This window comes from Miscanthus floridulus, chromosome 6, assembly GCF_019320115.1.
Source record: "Miscanthus floridulus cultivar M001 chromosome 6, ASM1932011v1, whole genome shotgun sequence".
Taxonomy (NCBI): Eukaryota; Viridiplantae; Streptophyta; class Magnoliopsida; order Poales; family Poaceae; genus Miscanthus; species Miscanthus floridulus.
In genome coordinates this window covers 118,771,576-118,790,415 of record NC_089585.1, presented here as the reverse complement: position 1 = coordinate 118,790,415, position 18,840 = coordinate 118,771,576, and the positions used below count along the sequence as shown (strand labels likewise).

The 18,840-nt window shown below is 42.2% G+C and overlaps 1 protein-coding gene across 1 annotated transcript; it reads left to right on the top strand.

Moving 5' to 3' along the window:
* The first annotated feature begins 14,765 nt into the window (after positions 1–14,765).
* LOC136456732 (cysteine synthase-like) lies at positions 14,766–17,789 on the top strand. Its single transcript, XM_066456680.1, has 10 exons — positions 14,766–15,072; positions 15,336–15,445; positions 15,524–15,581; positions 15,663–15,926; positions 16,043–16,180; positions 16,637–16,688; positions 16,812–16,861; positions 16,974–17,033; positions 17,147–17,227; positions 17,303–17,789. Exons 1-10 carry the CDS (start codon positions 14,815–14,817, stop codon positions 17,390–17,392), a joined length of 1,161 nt encoding a protein of 386 aa, XP_066312777.1. The 5' UTR covers positions 14,766–14,814; the 3' UTR covers positions 17,393–17,789.
* The last annotated feature ends 1,051 nt before the right edge of the window (positions 17,790–18,840 follow it).

Sequence of the window (18,840 nt, the reverse complement as noted above, 5' to 3'; positions counted from 1 at the left end):
TTTGATTTTGAACAACTTTTATTTTTGGAGATTTTTGAGTTGTTATGAAAATTTGAGAGTAATTTGTGAAATTTGGCGAATGGCAAACTTGTAATTTCTGTGAACAGTACTCACCGCTCAGGCTACACTGGCGGCGATCTTCGGCTTGCTTCCAGTCGCGCGCGTGGCCGTCTGAGCGTCGCGTTGGCGCGCTGAAGGCTGCGTCGTGGCTTCCTTGCGCTTCCTTGGCTGCCCTATAAAGCTCTGGAGCCGCCGTCGTTCTTCTTTCTTCGCCCTCTGTTTTTTCCCGTCGCCGCTGCTCCATCTCCGGCGAGCCCGTGCCGTCGTTGTCGTGCTCCACCGTTGCTGTTAAGCTAGTCCCAGCTCCGCCTGAACCATGCGCGTCCATCTGACCCACCAATTTGGCTTGTCCTCACCGGGAACTCGAGTTTCATCGCCTTCTTCCTTGCGGCCGGTAACCTCACCGTCGCATGCGCATCTTCGTGGCCAGAGTCCATCGGTGAGCCATTGCCCTTGATTGATGTCCCTTTAGCTTCGTCTCGATGCCGTAGTGCTCATTTCACTATTGTTTGGCCGTTTTATCCACTACAGTCGCCGGCACACCGTCACCGACGATCCTTGCTCCGCCGTCGTTGCTGTTCACGTCGACCCGTGTCTACGTTACTTCTCCGGCCTTAATTCTTGCTTGAACGTGTTCGTGGTGAGCTACTGGACCTTCCCATGCCCTCTGTTTCCCCGTTTTCGGCTTCATTTCGCCGGCGTAACGTTGCCGAGCCACCGCATCCGCCATGGCCGACGCCAAGCTCGTAACTCGTAGTAATTCGTCTAGCTAGTGCCTTCAGTCGATGCGCCGTGATGATGTGGTCATTTTGGTACCTTGACCGTCGCCTTTGGGCTCACCGTCGGTGAGTTTGTGCCGGTCAGCGCCGTCGTCGTCGTAGTCAACACGCGAGAGGTAGAAGATGACAGGTGGGGTCCGATGTCAGTGACTCAGCGTTCAAATAGATTTTTCTATTTTCAGATTTGAATGAATAGTGTCTGTTTTTGTTATTTTTATGTAGATTTATTTAGAGCTCCAAAAAATTATAAAAATTTTTGTGTGACTTCTCTGAGATGTATAGTATTTAAGAAAAATATGAAATAATGTTTTTCAGTAAGTTTTAAATGTGATAAAAATTGCTCAATTTATTCATAAATGGATTTCCAGGATTTTTCTAGGCTTATTTATTTATCCAAAAATTATGAAATTTGTTTTGCCACTTAGTTAACATGTAATGAACATGTACTAAAATTTTGGGCTCAATTAGAATAAGTTGATTTATTTCATAATTTTGAATTAAATAATTAATTCATAAAAGCAAATAGTAACCTTTAGTGATTTATGTTTTGTTTGAAATTTTGGATTGAGTGATGACCTTGGGTCATTTGTTGTTAATGATCCTTGGTAGTTGATGTATGTGTTTACGAAAAAGAATTAGTTTATTTGACTTGCAACTGTACCGCGAAGGAAAGTTGTATTCAAATTATTAATTTTTCATCCCTCATCGAGCATCATGTTTCGAATTCCGCATCATGTTAAACATGGCATTGTTATTACGTGTAGTGAACGAAGGTGAAAACGTGGTAGTTAATCAAGCTGTTGAAGAGGTTAATCCGTCTGTTGAGGTCGGGTCAAATACTTGTGTAACGTCGCAGGAATCGGACTTTTCCGTCAACGAAGGCAAGCCCCGGATGCATACAACCCTACCTTGTGTTTTATAAATTAATTTCGCTTTTGCTTTCCGTTACTGCATTAAGTGATTAGGAGTTAAGTAAAAGCCTAATTGTTGCATTACCACCCTTGTTATTCCATATTTACCATATTACCAGTTTTAAACTCGTATATGCCTAGTTTTGCTTAGCCATGCGTAGAACGATGAAGGTCGGGTAACTACCTGCCACCTGCAAGTTACAAATGGAACACTGGTTAACTATGTTAGCATATGATATGGGAATGTGGAGTAATAAATCTAGACCAGACGGACTCGGTGAGTGTGAGCCACAAGACATGGAGGTCTTATGAGCGGGTTCTTTCCGCCTGTGTCGATTAAGGCACGTCCGTTGTTGAATTGCATGAGGTGAGAATTTGTAGTACTAACCACATACTCCGGTAAGCCTGAACTTGGCAATTCTATTACGAGAATGGCTACTCGCGCACTGGGAGTGGAGAGATGGCGGGAATAGCGTGTACCCACGTGGCCATGGGCTGGAATGGTGGAGTACTGTGTTCTCGGGTGGCGCGGACCCGTCCTTGTTTTAGAGGATCCGAGGGTAGGTTGGTATATGTAGGTCGGGGACCTGCATATGTCGTGTGGTCTGAAATCCCCAGCTGGGTTTTAATCGGTTCGAATCGTCGTTGCTCCTCGGTTATGGAGACTCAACTCACTGTTCATCATCGTAGAATTAATAACCAGAACTTAAATAAGGCTTGTGAAGATGTTGGATATGAAGTTTCATGATCTCAGTGCGGATCGTGTCAGCTTTGTATATAATTCTAGAGAAGTTTTCTATATAAAGAATGTTGTTAAAAGAGCTTTTACGCAAAAGAACTTTGATCATTGTTAAAGCTATACCTTGAATCCTTGAGCCTGCATTACTGAGTTTATCAGTTAAGATTTCGGATAAGTCTTGTTGAGTACCTTTGTACTCAGGGTTCGTTGACCCCTTGTTGCAGGTGAGCCTCATGAGCAGATCTGTTTTGGATCGTGCTGCATGACTATCGTTCGTTCTGACGATGAGAATTAAATGTGTGATCCTTGGGCAGGATGTTTATTTTGTGTGTTAAGTATATGTTAGTTATGCCACTCTACTACTACTATGGTTTGTAATAATTATGGAACTTAGTTTGTAAGGTTTGAAACAACTGTTTGTAAAATATGTTATTGTAAGACTTCCGCTGTTTTTACTCTGGTTTTGATATTTGAATAAATGTTGTAATACTGCATTGACTCTGTAACGTGATCCTGCTCGGAAATCGTGGATGATTCGGGGTTCCCCGAGGACACCCGACAGTCTTTTTAAGTTATTGGAAACATATGCATAAATGTCAAAGGTCGTCGGACAGTGACATGTGCATGTGGGCCCTATAACTTAAGAGGTTCTGCCACATGAACTTGTTGATTTCATACTGTACATTTCTTCTAAGGGCCAGTTTGGTTGCCGAAATTTTTGGCAAAACGACACGGTAGCGTTTTCATTGTTATTTGGCAATTAGTGTCCAATCATAGTTTAATTAGGCTTAAAAGATTCGTCTTGTGGATTTCGTCTAAACTGTGTAATTAGTTTTATTTTTTATTTATATTTAATGTTTCATACATGTGTCAAAGATTCGATGTGATGGAGAATCTTGAAAAATTTGACATTTTGGAGGGACCTAAACAGGGCCTAACTACGTGAGTCCAGAAGTAGTGTGGTGAGGAGCCTTAAGTCGGTTGTGCCAAAAGCCCGCTCCAAACATTCCCTGAAAATGGTACTCACAGTACAGTCGGACCATGTGCTCATGTAACGCAATGGCCTTCAAAGAAAAAAAAAAGCTGGCCCAGCTCAAATGGACATGCCTGTAGAGGTGATGTAGAAAATATAGCTTTGATAACTAGGTATATTGTTTTCGCTCTTTAAGAGAGACATGGTTGTTTAATTTTATTTTATTCTGTATTTTATGGAGAAAATAAATATGAGGTCCTGAGCTTAGCCGAGAACATGTACAGTAGATATAGGGACGAGAACTCTATATAGGATTCCAGAAGAATCTGATTGAACAACATAACAACACAAACAATGATGCATCTGGTACAGATGGCCTGGTCTACGTGTGCTATGGCGCGGCTTTGCCGCGCGTTTTTTCTAGTTAGATGCTATAAAAAATGTCTCACTATCACCAGTTAGCAATGCAAAGAATTACTTTTGGGTTCATTTGTTTTTTAAATTAGACAGTACAACATTGACGTTGACAACATGCATGCACATTTACTCCTATGAACATATGCATGTAAACCCTACGAGCACCTCCGAAGGATTGAGTCTGCAGATCTCAAGATTCACGAAGTCACCACAAACGTCTCGCTATGGGTGGGGACGTTGTTTATCATTAAAGCATAGCGTTGTTAAATCTTGGAATAAATCCATAAAAACACGAGCATTCGTGCCGAGTTGAGGACTACCCAAGTGGGCAGGTTCTATCACAAGAAACCCGATCAGATATGATCAGTTCACTACTTTTGGGTTCATATATAGCCCAAAAGCAAACATTTTGGTTATGCAATTACCTGAACGCGTGATGTGGTTTGGGAATAGCTCTTCTTAACAGGACTAAACATTTTGGTTATGCAGTTACCTTAGATCACTGAAGTAGCCGTTAGCAGGACAATTTTGAGACATAGAGTTGAGAGCATCTCCAAGAGTTTCCTACTTTTTTCTTCTAAAAACTTATAGTTTGGCAACTCTTAAAAAGATTTGAGGAGAAAAAAAGAAGGTCATCTCCAAGAGTTTCTAATAAATGACATCTAAAAAATCAAATTTAGGGCCCATATGAATTATGTTGCGGCTTTTTTTCTTTTTCATGCATCTTCCTCCTCTCACTTCCGGGCGGACCCCACGTGTCATAGACAACTGAAAGCTCTAGTTTGGTTTTGGTTAATTGATGAAACCCTAAGTGCTAACCTAGTTTATCAAAGTGATCATGAGATAAGTAGCACTACTCCAAGTGATGAAGCAATGACAAAGATCATGACAATGGTGATGACATGGTTATGATCAAAGGCTTGAACTTAGAAAAGAAGAAAGAGAAAAACAAAAGGCTCAAGGCAAAGGTATAAAATATAGGAGCCATTTTGTTTTAGTGATCAAGACACTTAGTGAGTATGATCATGTTTAGGATAGATAGTCGTACTATTAAGAGGAGTGAAACTCGTATCGAAATACGGTTATCAAAGTGCCACTAGATGCTCTAATTCATTGCATATGCATTTAGGATCTAGTGGAGTGCTAACACCCTTAGAAATATTTGTGAAAATATGCTAACACATGTGCACAAGGTGATACACTTGGTGGTTGGCACATTTAAGCAAGGGTGAATGAGATAGAGATGATAGAGGGCCAGTCTTGCTGTTTTACAACTGACCGGACGTTGATCTCAGGGAGACCGGCGCGTTCGATCAGGCGTGGCAGTGATACCCTGGCGTCGGTCATGTGACCGGACGCTAGGCCTCTGACTGACCGGACGCTGGAAGGCAGTGTTCGGTCAGAGCTGACGTAGCTGCACAGTAATCAGGGTGACTGACCGGACGCTGGCTGTGTCCGATCAAGTTTTTCCGTCTTTGGGAGCTTACTGGAAATGATCGGGCGTTGAGGGTTCAGTGTCCGGTCACTTGTGGCGGAGCGTCCGGTCAACTGTCGACCGTTGAGATCAGACGACTCCTGTTGAACGTAGGATGACACATGGCTGCCATCGAGCGACCGAACGCTGAGCCCTGTGTCCGGTCAGTAGGACCGGAGCGTCCGATCACCCCGATCAGTACCCAGTGAAGGGGTACAATGGCTCTATTTCATGGGGGCTTCTATTTAAGCCCCATGACCGGCTCAAGCTCACTCTCTTGCATATTTTCATTGACATAACCTTGTGAGCTTAGCCAAAGCACTCACACTCATCTCTATCATTGATCCATTATCTTTGTGAGATTGGGAGAAAATCTAAGTGCATTGCTTGAGTGATTGCATCTAGAGGCACTTGGTATTCGTGTTGTGCTGCGGATTTCGCTTGTTACTCTTGGTGGTTGCCATCACCTAGATGGCTTGGTGCAGCGGCGGAGGATCGACATGAGTTGGTGATTGTTCATGGCTGCCTTCGGCGATTGTGATGGGAGTTGTACCTTCTCCGGTGGAGTGCCGAAAGATAACTCTAGTAAATTGCTCGTGTCATTGAGTTATCTCACTTGTGGGGAGGTTCTTGCAGTGTCCAATCGTGTGGATGAGGTTTGTGACACATCTCTTAGCCGCCGAACCACCAAGTATTGGTCGACACAACGAGGACGTAGCGTGTTGGCAAGCACGTGAACCTCAGGAGAAAATTGGTTGTCTCGTGTTATTTGTATTCTCCCGGTGATTGGCATAATCTTCATCTTGTGATTGGTTCATTCCTCTATACGACGGTATAATCATCCTACTCACTCATTTATATTCTTGCAAACTAGTTATAGCAAGCTCTTTAGTGTAATTAGATTTGAGAGCTTGCTTTATTTTTTAGTTCACCTAGTGAAGCTCTTTAGAGTAGCAAATTTGAGAGCACTTAGTGAGTAGTGACTTTGCAAGTTGTGTGCCTAGTAATCATTGTAACTAGAATTATTGGATAGATAGCTTGCAACCCTTGTAGAGCTAGAGCAAGTTTGTATTTCGCTATTTGTCATACTAATCAAATTGCTCTAGTTGATTTATAGATTTTTAAATAGGCTATTCACCCCCCCCTCTAGACATATTAGGACCTTTCAAGTGGTATCAAAGCCATGGTTACCGTTTGATTAAAGGCTTAACAACCTCGGTATCAAATTATGGCTCAAGTTGTGTTCAACCATATGGGGGGCAAACCACCGTTCTTTGATGACACATGCTATGATTATTAGAAGAGAAAAATAAGGATGTATCTTGGTTCAATCAATGATCAAGTATGGGAAGTGACTAAAAATGACTATGCTATCATTGATCCCGATGATCCCACCAACCAAGATAAGATCAACAAGCAATGCAATACAATGGCTCTCAACACCATCTACAATGCCATTGATTCCAAGGTATTTGAGCAAATCAAGGATTGTGAAAGAGCAAATGAGATGTGGAAGAGATTGAAAGAAATATATGAGGGCACACCGGCGGTGAAGAGTGCCAAGTTGTATATCCTCAAGGACAAGTTGACAAGTTTTAAGATGAAGGATGATGAGAGCATATCGGAGATGTTCCATCGATTGTAAGTCATTGTCAATGATTTGAAGGTATTGGGAGAGAAGATGAAGGATGATGATGTCTCTCATCGTTTCTTGATATGCCTACCTTTAAGATTTGAGATGTTGAGATTGCTCATCATAAGAGGAGGATTAAAGGAGGTTACCCTCAACCAAGTACTAGGTGATGACATGACACAAGAGACATACTGTGTGGAAAGGGAGGGGGATGACAAGGATGAGAAGAATGAAGAAGAGGACAAAAAGAAGAAGAGTATAGCATTCAAGGCTAGATCATCATCATCCAAGAACAAGGGCAAGTCCAAGAAAGAATCAAGTGACGATGATGATCTTAGTGACATTGATGATGAAGCCATGGCCCTATTTGTGCGCAAGATGGGTAAATTCATGAAAAAGAAAGGCTATGGTGTAAGAAAGAGAAGAGATCATACCAAGAGCAAAGAGTATGTGAGAAGATGCTATAATTGCAAGAGCCCCGATCATATTGTAGCAAATTATCCCTACAATAGTGACAATGATAAAGATGAGAAGAAGAAGCATAAGAAAGATAAAAATGAAAAGAAGGGAAAGGAGAAGAGAATGACCTTCCAAAAGAAGAAGAAGGGTGGAGGATTTGTAGTCACTTGGGATAGTGATGGTTCCTCGGATGGTGATAGCTCTAGTGATGATGACAAGAAATCTATCAAGAGAGCACTAGCAAGCATCACCATCAACAAGAAGCTCTCCATCTTTGACACTCCATCGACATGCCTCATGGCAAAGCCTACCAAGGTAAAATATGATGAGAGTGATGATGATGAATGTGAAAATGACTCTTGTAGGAATAATAATGATGATGATGAAGATGAGGAGTACACCAAGGAGGAGCTCTTAGATATGTGTGAGCAAGTGCACGCTTGCAATAAGATGAAGAGAAAGGAGTGCAAAGAATTGCACAAGAAAGTAAAACTTCTTGAGCAATCTTTTAATGAGCTCAATGCTACTTATGAGAGGCTAATGGAAGCCCATGAGAAGCTTGGCAAAGCTCACTCTAAGCTTGAAAAGGCTCACTCCTCTCTCATTGAGCAAGTCAAAGTGGAGGAAGCCAAGAAGGAGCAAGTGATCATATCATGTGATGTGGGACTAACATGTGATCTTATTGATGAATCTATTTTTGTTGCTCCCACTAATACTTCTTGTAGCACTATCCCTTCTACTTCACCTCTGAGTGATAGTCTCACTTATGAAACCTCACTAATGGTGGAAAATAAGACCCTCAAGAAAGAGGTGAATGAGCTCACTCGTACCTTAGGCAATGCCTATGATGGAAAAGCCCGCTTGCTAAAGTGCTTGGGTAGCCAAAGATTTTCTCTCAATAAAAAGAGATTAGGCTATACCCCTAAGAAAGGCAAGGCAGCCTTTATCACTTCCAAAGCTAGCTTTGTGAAGGACAATGGTCGGTTTTGTAATAGATACAAGCAAGTTGGGCATATAGAGTAAAATTGCAAGACTAATAAGAACAAGCTACCTAATATATCCTCAATCAAATTTGATTCTTGTTACATGTTTTATAAGGGTGCCAATAGTCTGAATGCTAAATTCATTGGTACACCAATTGTGGGTCCAAAGAAGAAGGTCATTTGGGTACCAAAGACCTTGGTGACTAACCTACAAGGACCCAAGCAAGTTTAGGTACCTAAAAAGAATTGATCTTCTTTTGTAGGTAAATTATAAAGCCGAAGGAAGATATTAGGTGCTTGATAGTGGATGCACACAATACATGACCGGTGATCCAAGAATATTCAATTCAATCAATGAAAATAAGAGCAATGGGTTTGATAGTATCATATTTGGTGACAATGGAAAATGCAAGGTCAAAGGTCTTGGTAAGATTGTAATATCCAATGACGAGCATTTCTAATGTGCTACTAGTAGAGAGCTTAAACTTCAACCTTTTATCGGTAGCTCAATTATGTGATCTTGGTTTTAGGTGCATATTTGATGTGGATGATGTAGAGATCATAAGTGTAGATGGCTCTAACTTGATATTCAAATGATTTAGATATGAGAATCTATACTTGGTTGATTTTAATACTAGAGAAGCTCAGTTGTCAACATGTTTGATCACAAAATCTAGCATGGGTTGGTTGTGGCATAGAAGGCTTGGTCATGTTGGAATGAAACAATTGAACAAGTTAATTAAGCATGACTTAGTTAGAGGCTTGAAAGATGTCACTTTTGAGAAAGATAAGCTATGTAGTGCATGTCAAATCGGAAAACAAGTTGGTAACACACATCCTAAGAAAAAGCATAATGAGCACATCTAAGGCATTTGAGTTGATGCACATAGACTTATTTGGACCAACCACATACACTAGCATTGGTGAAAATAAATATGGATTTGTGATTGTGGATGATTTTACTAGATACACATGGATCTTCTTTCTTGGTGACAAGAGTAATGTGTTTGCAACATTCAAATCATTTGTTAAGGGCATTCACAATGAGTTTGAAACAACTATCAAGAAAGTTAGAAGTGCCAATGGTAGTGGTCCTGTTCGCTGGTCTGAAACTTGGCTGAAACTGGCTGAAAACACTGTTCCGGTTGAATTATTATGAGAGGAAAATACTGTTCTGACTGAAAAAAGAAACTGAACAAGCCAAATATGGTGTAAGCCAAACAGGGCCAGTGAATTTAAGAACACTAGAATTGATGAGTTGTGTGATAATTTTGGAATTAAACATCAATTCTCGGCCAAGTATACTCCTCAATCAAATAGGTTAGTTGAAAGAAAGAATAGAACCTTAATTGATATGGCAAGATCAATGTTGAGTGAGTACAATGTGAGTCATTCATTTTAGGCCGAAGCAATCAACACGGCTTGCTACTATAGCAACCGACTCTATTGTCACCCCATGATGGAGAAGACACCTTATGAGCTATTAAATGGAAGAAAGCCAAACATAGCATACTTTTAGGTATTTGGTTGTAAATGCTATATATTGAAGAAAGACACTAGATTGAGCAAGTTTGAAAAGAAATATGATGAAGGTTTTTTGTTTGGTTACTCCACTACTAGCAAGGCTTATAGAGTTTGGAATTTGACTAGTGGTACTCTTAAGGAAGTTCATAATGTGAAGTTTGATGAAACAAATGGTTCCCAAGAGGAAGATGAAAATCTAGATGATGTGAAAGGAACTCAATTGGTTAAGGCAATGAGAAACATAGACATTGGTGAGTTAAGGCCTAGAGAGGTGATTGACGTTGAAGATAATAAGAATCAAGTGCTCTCTAACTCTAATGTGCAAGCTAGTAGTTCTCATGATCAAATCCAAGCAAGCACTAATGATGGCAATGTGCAAGATCAACAAGTGGCTAGTTCATCATCTCAACCAAGTGATCAATCAAATGCTAGCAATCAAGTGCAAGTGCTTCAACCAATCAATATTGCAAGAGATCATCCATTAGACATTATCATTGGTGATATTTCAAGAGGTGTGTAAATAAAATGAAGATTAGCTTTATTTTGTGAGCATTTCTTATTTTGGGAGAGAATCCAAGTGCATTGCTTGAGTGATTGCATCTAGAGGCACTTGGTATTCGTGTTGTGCTGTGGATTTTGCTTGTTATTCTTGGTGGTTGCCACCACCTAGATGGCTTGGTGCAGCGATGGAGGATCGGCACGAGTTGGTGATTGTTCGTGGCCACCTTCGGCGATTATGAGGAGAGTTATACCTTCCCCGACGGAGTGCCGAAAGGTAACTCTAGTAAATTGCTCGTGTCATTGAGTTACCTCACTTATGGAGAGGTTCTTGCGGTGTCCAATCATGTGGACGAGGTTTGTGAAACACCTCTTAGCCGCCAAACCACCAAGTGTTGGTCGACACAACGAGGACGTAGCGTGTTGGCAAGCACGTGAACCTCAGGAGAAAATTGTTGGATAGGTGGCTTGCAACCCTTGTAGAGCTAGAGCAAGTTTGTATTTCGCTATTTGTCATACTAATCAAATTGCTCTAGTTGATTTGTAGATTTTTAAATAGGCTATTCACCCCCTCTAGCCATATTAGGACCTTTCAACAGCAACATGCATCTTCCTCCTCTCGACAGTAGGGATGCTGCACTCACCCACTGGGGCAAGCCGCGCTCGCCCGCTGGGGCTAGCCGTGCCGCGCTCGTTGGCCGGGGCTGGTTGTGCCGAGCTCACCGGTCGGGGCTGGCCGTGCCGTGCTCTCCAACCGAGCCGCGTCGGCCTGGGAGGCATGGGGGTAGAGTGGAGGCGCGTCGTGTGGGCGGCAGCCAGGTTCACCGGAGGTGGAGGGGCAACGGGGCCGTGGAGGTCAGGCGAGGGCGTGCGGGAGGTAGCAGGCTTCGCCGGAGATGAAGGGGCAGTGGGCCGCGGTGTCCTCTATGCTGGATCTACCGTCGCGCCTGCCGCCCGGGCTAGGGCCTGAGTCCCGAGTGATTCGCCGCGTCGCGCCAACCGTGGCTGCCCGTGCTCGTTGGCTAGGGCTCCCGCGCTCACTGGCAGCGAAGGAGGAAGGGAAGGAGCGAGGAAGGGAACGCTGGTCGTCTGCCGTGCCATTGGAGCCACATCCGCGTGACCGGAGCAGGCGCCGCCACCGAGATAAGACACGCCCCCGCTGGGATAGGACCATGTCGCCATCGAGGATGGGGGCAGAGATGCCCGCAGCCGACAGGGGAGGATCCGGAGGGAGTAGCGACATGCGAGAGGCAAAGAAAACCAAGCGAGAGTCGAAGGATACGCGCAAGGCTGCGGCGCGTAAAGTTATGAGGATGAGGGGGATTTTTCCAACTCCTAAAATATTAGGAGACTAGGTAGCGTGCCCGTATGTTGCTATGGGATAACTAACAATTTATACTAAAAACACACGGATCGCACGATAAGATAACAATACTGTAAAAATTAAATACCAACATTAAAGTAACATTTAATCCAAAAAGCAAAGTTTATGAATTTAATACAGTCATGGAGTGCGCGGCGTTGTAGGCTCATAAACTTTACTTTATAGATCTTTTCGTGATGCGGCTAAGATAATGTTTTATATTGACAGGAAGAAATCTCTGATATCCATTTCTTTCATTATAATCCATTTATCTGGACAATGTTTAAGGTGAGGGCACGGTTATAGTTTTTAGTAGCTTTTGCGATATTATCTGAAGCTATGAGATGATTGATGTCTTGCAATGATCCTTTCATTAATTTAGTTTTCTATCTATGTTTAATTGTTTATTCAGTCTATTTTATAGGCACGCCGGTAGATAATGGATGATAAAATTCAAGCATCCATAATTTATCTCTTTGACTTTGAGCATGAGTTTTGTTTTTATTTTTTAATTGATATATTGTCCTTTTATTTTTACCGTAGAGTTAGCACGGGCATGCATAAAAAATGAAGATGTCTTTGCACTGCAGAAATCTTTCAAGAAGATCATGTATAGATTATTCTTGTATTGAATATTATATATATACAATCACCTAAATATTCTAATTAAACTATAAAATTTTGAATTAGGATATGAGGTAAGACATGCAAATAGATATTTCAAAACTACTTGTAGAGTCCAAAGAACTTAATAAATAAATTATTCTGGAGGCCATGCAAATTCTCTCTAATCTTTCATTTGGTGTAGTTAGTGTTATCATAGTACCCGCATGTATTCATGTGAAATAAATCATGGACAAAACGTGGACATTTTTTTGTGTGACATTCCAACATGGGTCCATCGTCCTACCAATATCCTTCTAAAAAAGCAAACTTCGTAAAATTAACACGGTCACGAAGAGCACGACGTCGTAAGCTCACCGACTCTACTATATAGACCTTTCTAAATTTTTGTTGACTCAGATAATTAACAAATAAGCAATGTCCCGTCATATTTTTGTTGATTATTCATTATGTTTTTTTAAGAAAACATGTGATGGAGAGACATTGTTGGTTTTTAACTTTGTTTACATCATCACTAATCCAACTGAAGAGAGAGGACCATAATTTTTTTAAGAAAACAATGTCTATGAATTGTCACATTCTCATAAAACTGAACTGGTTGTCATCTTTCTATTTTTGCCAGTAAAATTATCTGAACTTTATATGTATAATCTGAAAACTGAACTACTTGTCATCTTTCTATTTTTGCCAGTAAAATTATCTGAGCTTCATATTTATAACCTGGACTCAACATGGCCATGCCAAGACATAAAAAGCTACCTTAGTTACAATATCATTATATTAAGCTCAATAACATGGCAACTGATTGTGCTCTGCATCAAGCATCAGTGTATCAATACCATCCATTGACTCATCCTATAGAGTTTACAAATGTACGACATGGCAATAAATTACAACAATTTAGGGCAAGTTCAGTGAGAAATCCCTCTTTTTCAAGGTTTACCTTCATGAACGAGATTGGTACAGACAAATGGCTAACTATGCTAAAAAAAACAATGGCATCCAATGTGCAGGCACACAATATCAAAAAAATAGATGATTAACTATATAACAAGAACGTCTGCAGCATCATGAACTATGGTTGTGTAACATCATGAACAGCGAGCGATGGAGGACGGACGACGTTAATCAGTCTACATATGCGAAGACGACGGCTCGGGTGCACGACTCAGGTGGCGTCGAGGTAGCCGAGGACGACGGCTCGGGTGCATGGCGCGGGCGAACGGCGAGGACTACGACGCGGACGTCGTGGAGACGGCGGTGTTTCCAGGTGCACGATGCGGGCGAACGGCGAGGACGACGGCGCGACGTCGTGGAGGCGGCAGTGTACGTGGTGTACGGGGAGGATGACGGCGCGGACGCACAGACCAGACGATGGAGCAGGTCGTGGAGGGGAGATCGCACGGGGAAGGGAGATCGCACGAGGAGGTGATCTTGCGGTGACCTTGCGGCGATCGATGATGTAGCCACAGGTGTGCATCCACTGGTAGACAGACGGTGGATGATCCATTGTTGTTGCTTCTCCACTACACGACGAGGAAGAAATAGGGGTGGCTCGATCGTGCAGGGGCTTGAGGAATAGGGCACGTGACGATCGTCTCCGTGCAACGACCAGTGACACGCTTGAGTCCTACCAAGAAGACGCGTTCGATCGTGCCGCGACGAGCGACAATGGTCTTTCTTGTTTGTAGCGCATGCAAATCAGGATCAAGAATTTTATATTTGTGGCACGAGGGCGGTATGATCGAGAGTGAGACGTAGGTGATCGTTTTTCTTGTTTAAGGCAATTAGGGTCAAGATTTTTCGTGTTTGTAGCGCATGCAAATTAGGGTCAAGACTTTTCGTATTTGTAGCACATGCAAATCAGGGTCAAGACTTTGCGCGTTTTCTTTGCACCAAAGGACGCAGCATGCAGGAGATATCGTGGGATCGTAGGCGTGGGTAGACGGACGAACCAAAATAAATATCGCACTAAAAAATGTCCATATTTTGTTCTTTTTAGTTGTAGGAGATTGTATTAGGAATTGTTAGAGATGTATTTTTTTTTGTGGATCTTTCTAAAAACTTAGGATTAGAAGGAGGCTTAGGGATTTGCTCTGACATTTGTGAACGGTGATTTGCAAATTCTGCTAACGGGCCAATTCTCAAGCGGATCCCGGAGGGCAGGCGCTTCAGAATCCACGATCCAGGTATCCAGCCAATGAGCCATCCCCCAGTAGACCAGTCCAGGAGCTCACGCGGAGCAGAAACTGGGCTGGAGGACCCGATCCGCAACCCAGTCCCTTCTCCCCTTATCCTGAAAACTACTCCCCTGTCCTCCCTAACCCCCCCGGGCAGCCGACAAACAAGCACACAGCACGAGCGAAGAGACGCGGCCATGGCGATGGCTCCGCCGCCCGCCTGCTCGCTCTTCCTCCGAGTCGCCGCCGCTGCGCCCAGTTCCGTCACCTCCAGCTCCGTTTTGAGACCGCGTGGCCCTGTGCTTGGTCTCCTCCCTTCCCCGCGTCCCGCTTCCGCCCGCCGCCACCTCACCGCGGCATGGTCATCGAGGGCCGCGGCCTCCGCTTCTGTCGAAATACAGGATGACTACGCGGATGAGATGGACGCGGTGAACATTGCGCAGGATGTCACCCAGGTGCATGGTCGCTTCCCGTCCTTACCTTCCCCCACCCTCCACACCCCCTATAGTGATTTGGGTATGCGGAACTGATGACTATATGCGTTCTAGTGTTTTCACCGATTATGACTCAGAATCGTTGAATTTCTTTGTAAAATAGGACATTTTCTACTTTTCATTAGCTAGCAACTGTATAGGGGATAGTTGGCAAAAGTCCTTTTCTTTTTCGTTTCAGTATGACCAGTTGCATCTCTGATAAAATGTTTATGTCCTGTTAACAGCTAATTGGGAAAACACCAATGGTGTATCTCAATAGTGTTGCTGACGGTTGTGTCGCTAGTATTGCTGCAAAGCTCGAGTACATGGGACCTTGCCGAAGTGTCAAAGATAGGTACACTTTTGTGCTGGCGCATGATTTCATGCCCCATGATGCAATTATGTCTGTGTTAACTCATGGGTATGTTTACAGGATTGGATTAAGTATGATTAATGATGCTGAAGAGAAGGGTTTAATTTCGCCAGATAAGGTTTATATACCATTCTCATATTATTAGCAATATTATCACGACCAACGTTGTAATATATGCAGATGGTTTCTACCTGTGCAGACCATTTTGGTAGAACCAACAACTGGAAATACTGGTGTAGCCATTGCTTCTGTGGCTGCAGCAAGAGGATACAAGTTGATAGCAACTATGCCTTCATCATTAGATGTCGAGAGACGCATTCTTCTGCGTGCATTTGGAGCAGAGATTGTGTTAACTGATCCTACCAAAGGACTAAAAGGAGCTTTTGACAAAGCTGAGGAAATAGTTTTAAAAACACCAAATGCGTATATGTTTCAGCAGTTCAACAATGAGGCAAATAGTGAGGTTGACATTCAAGCTTTATCTTTCACTCATATGATCTGTATTGCAGCAAATGCAAAGTTCATTTGCTTTCTTTTTTCTTTAAAGATCTATTGAGAAACCACTTGGGTAAATTACAGATCCACTTTCAAACCACAGGCCCAGAAATATGGGAAGACACGTTGGGTTCTGTTGATATACTTGTTGCAAGCATAGGAACAGGCGGCACCATTACTGGCACTGGGCGCTACTTGAAAAGGATGAACAAAGATATTAAGGTTCCTACTTTTGCCTGGATTGATTCTTGAATGAGTTTTGCATTAAAGGGATTGCCTTGTATTTTATTAGCTTAGCGATTATGTGTATCTTGTTCAATGCTGTTGTGCTTAATCTTATTCCTTTTTGAAGTGCTTAAAGCTTTCGTATCAAACTAAAGTTCAAGGCCTTGCTTGTAGTAAGCCTATCTACGTCGCCATTAACTATGCTTCTTTAGGATATGTGCAAATTAGTTATTTTTGTGAGAACATAGCGAGTTTTAGCAAAAGGATAGTAGCAACATCATTCTGTTCTCAGAATTTTTTTTTCATTCTAAAGTTGTTCAACTCTCACAATTTCTATTTTGAGAATACAGTTGATTTCTGCAAGGCTGATGTCCATATGTATGAAATTTATCTGGCCTAATTTTCATGTCACTGTTTGGTTTCGTTTGTATAATTTTCCTCCTATCATTTCAGGTTATTGGGGTAGAACCTGCTGAAACTAGTGTGATTTCTGGTGATAACCCTGGTAATGCATTAACTGCTTAGCCCCTTTGTAATAAGCAATTCAACATGCTTGGAAACAAAAGCTTGTTGAATATCTTTTCCTTGTCACTGACATATACTGTTGGTTCGTGCCAATAAACAACAGGTTACATTCCAAGTATATTAGATGTCCAGTTGATTGATGAGGTTGTGAAGGTCTGTAATGCTAACTTTAGAACCACTTTTATGTCAAGCAGATTTTCTTGGTAGTTTTATATTTTTTTCAGTCTGATGAGTTAATTAGTGATTATCATTGTTGCCTTTGCAGGTTAGCACAGCAGAAGCCGTTGATTCTGCAAGGGAACTTGCACTAAAAGAGGGCTTGCTGGTGAGTAGTGCACTGCAAAATGAATTGCCTTTGAGTTTTCTTTTAGTTATTACAATAGCATCTCCAATTTCGTTGCTATGTGATTTGTGATTCATTCACGGGTTTGTTTGCAGGTTGGTATTTCCTCCGGTGCTGCAGCAATTGCTGCTATTAATGTTGCCAAAAGACCTGAAAATGCCGGAAAGCTGATTGCGGTGCGAGCATGCTAATTTCATTTATATGGCATTTTGCCATGATTCAGACAATTTACCAGTCACGTGGGTCTGCAGGTCATTTTCCCCAGCTTTGGGGAGAGATACATCTCCAGCATTCTATTCCGTCCGATATATGACTCTGTTCGAAGAATGAGGAAGAGATAGCGAGCCTTGTACAATTTCAAGCGCATTGCCTGTCCCTTCTCTACACCTGACAGGCTTCCATGATATGATAAACATGAAACAGTGAAGACCCTGATTGATTGCAACAAGCAGGGTCTGAAGTTTTGAAACGCTCCCAGCACTAATACTAGACCTTTGAAGCTGCACAGAATTTTGTCAAGTGAGCTGCAGGCCTGCAGCTTGGTTCTAGGAGTGCCTCATGTTTAGAATCTGCTTGTACAATCCTGGCGAAACATGCAGAATTGGGTGCCGCAGTTAGCTTAGACTCCTTCTTTCAGTAGTCTAGGACCGGGTACAAACCGTTTGTAACTTGATACGAACTTGAGCTGATCTTAGCGTCCAACTATCTGCAATTTCGTTTTGGATTTTGAATTTTGATTGATTGTTTCATCTTTTATTTGGCATCTGCTTTACTAATTAGTTTTTGCAGAGCCTAACACTGAGGATCTACAATTTTCTTCTCTTTTTCGTCTCTGCAAAAGATCAACGGTCGAGTTTGCAAGACACGAGGATTATGACAGAGCTCGAGCTAAAAGGAGCCTGAGCGTTTCAGGTAGAACAGGGAAGCTCTAGAACCGTCAGAGCATCTCCAAAACTGACCAACAATGACAGCCAAAAACTGATTTTGGTATGTCGAGCAAAAACATCCTTCCAATAGCAGCCTAAATCACCACCTTATTTTGACTATTGCTTAAAACCAACGTCAAATCTCCTCAAATTTGTGCTCCTTCTCCGGGCGCTCAAAAATAGATTTTGGACATTTTTGGGGAAAACACTATTCCAGCATAAGCCTCTTCCTGCTTTAGCCAGAGGTGACCAGAGAGGTCTCACGAGATGATTAGAAAGCCTCCTCACCCAATACGGGCCTGTTTGAAATGTGGGATTTTTTTCCCATTCCTACATTTTTCTTGTGAAATTAAACTGATTTCTGTGAAATTCCTGTGTGATTCCTATGAAATTTCTGCATTCCAAACAGGCCCTACATTTTTGCAATTACCAAAAGCTATAACTTTTGGTCTCTCTCTGTTTTATTTTTAAAGTCTTGGAGTTGCTCTAGTCAATGCGCTTGCGAAAGCTCTAAGTCAATTGAGAGTGCTTTGTCATTTTTTAATTTGGTTTACAGATTTCAAATTTGCAAAGACATGGAAATACTCCATCCGTCCCATAATAAGCACTTGTAGAGTTCAAATCTTTTCCCAAAATAAAAGCACATCTACATATGAGACAAAACAACTCTCGTCCTGTTCGTTTGGGCTGGTTTGGCTTATAAGACATGGCTGAAAGTACTGTTGACTTGTTTAACGTGAGAGAAAAATATTGTTCGTTGGCTGATAAGCGATGGCTTATAAGCCAGATACGAGCAAACGAACGGGCTGTCTAGTTGTCTTTTTCTACTTTCTCTTTTCTCAAAGCGTAATAATTACACCTAG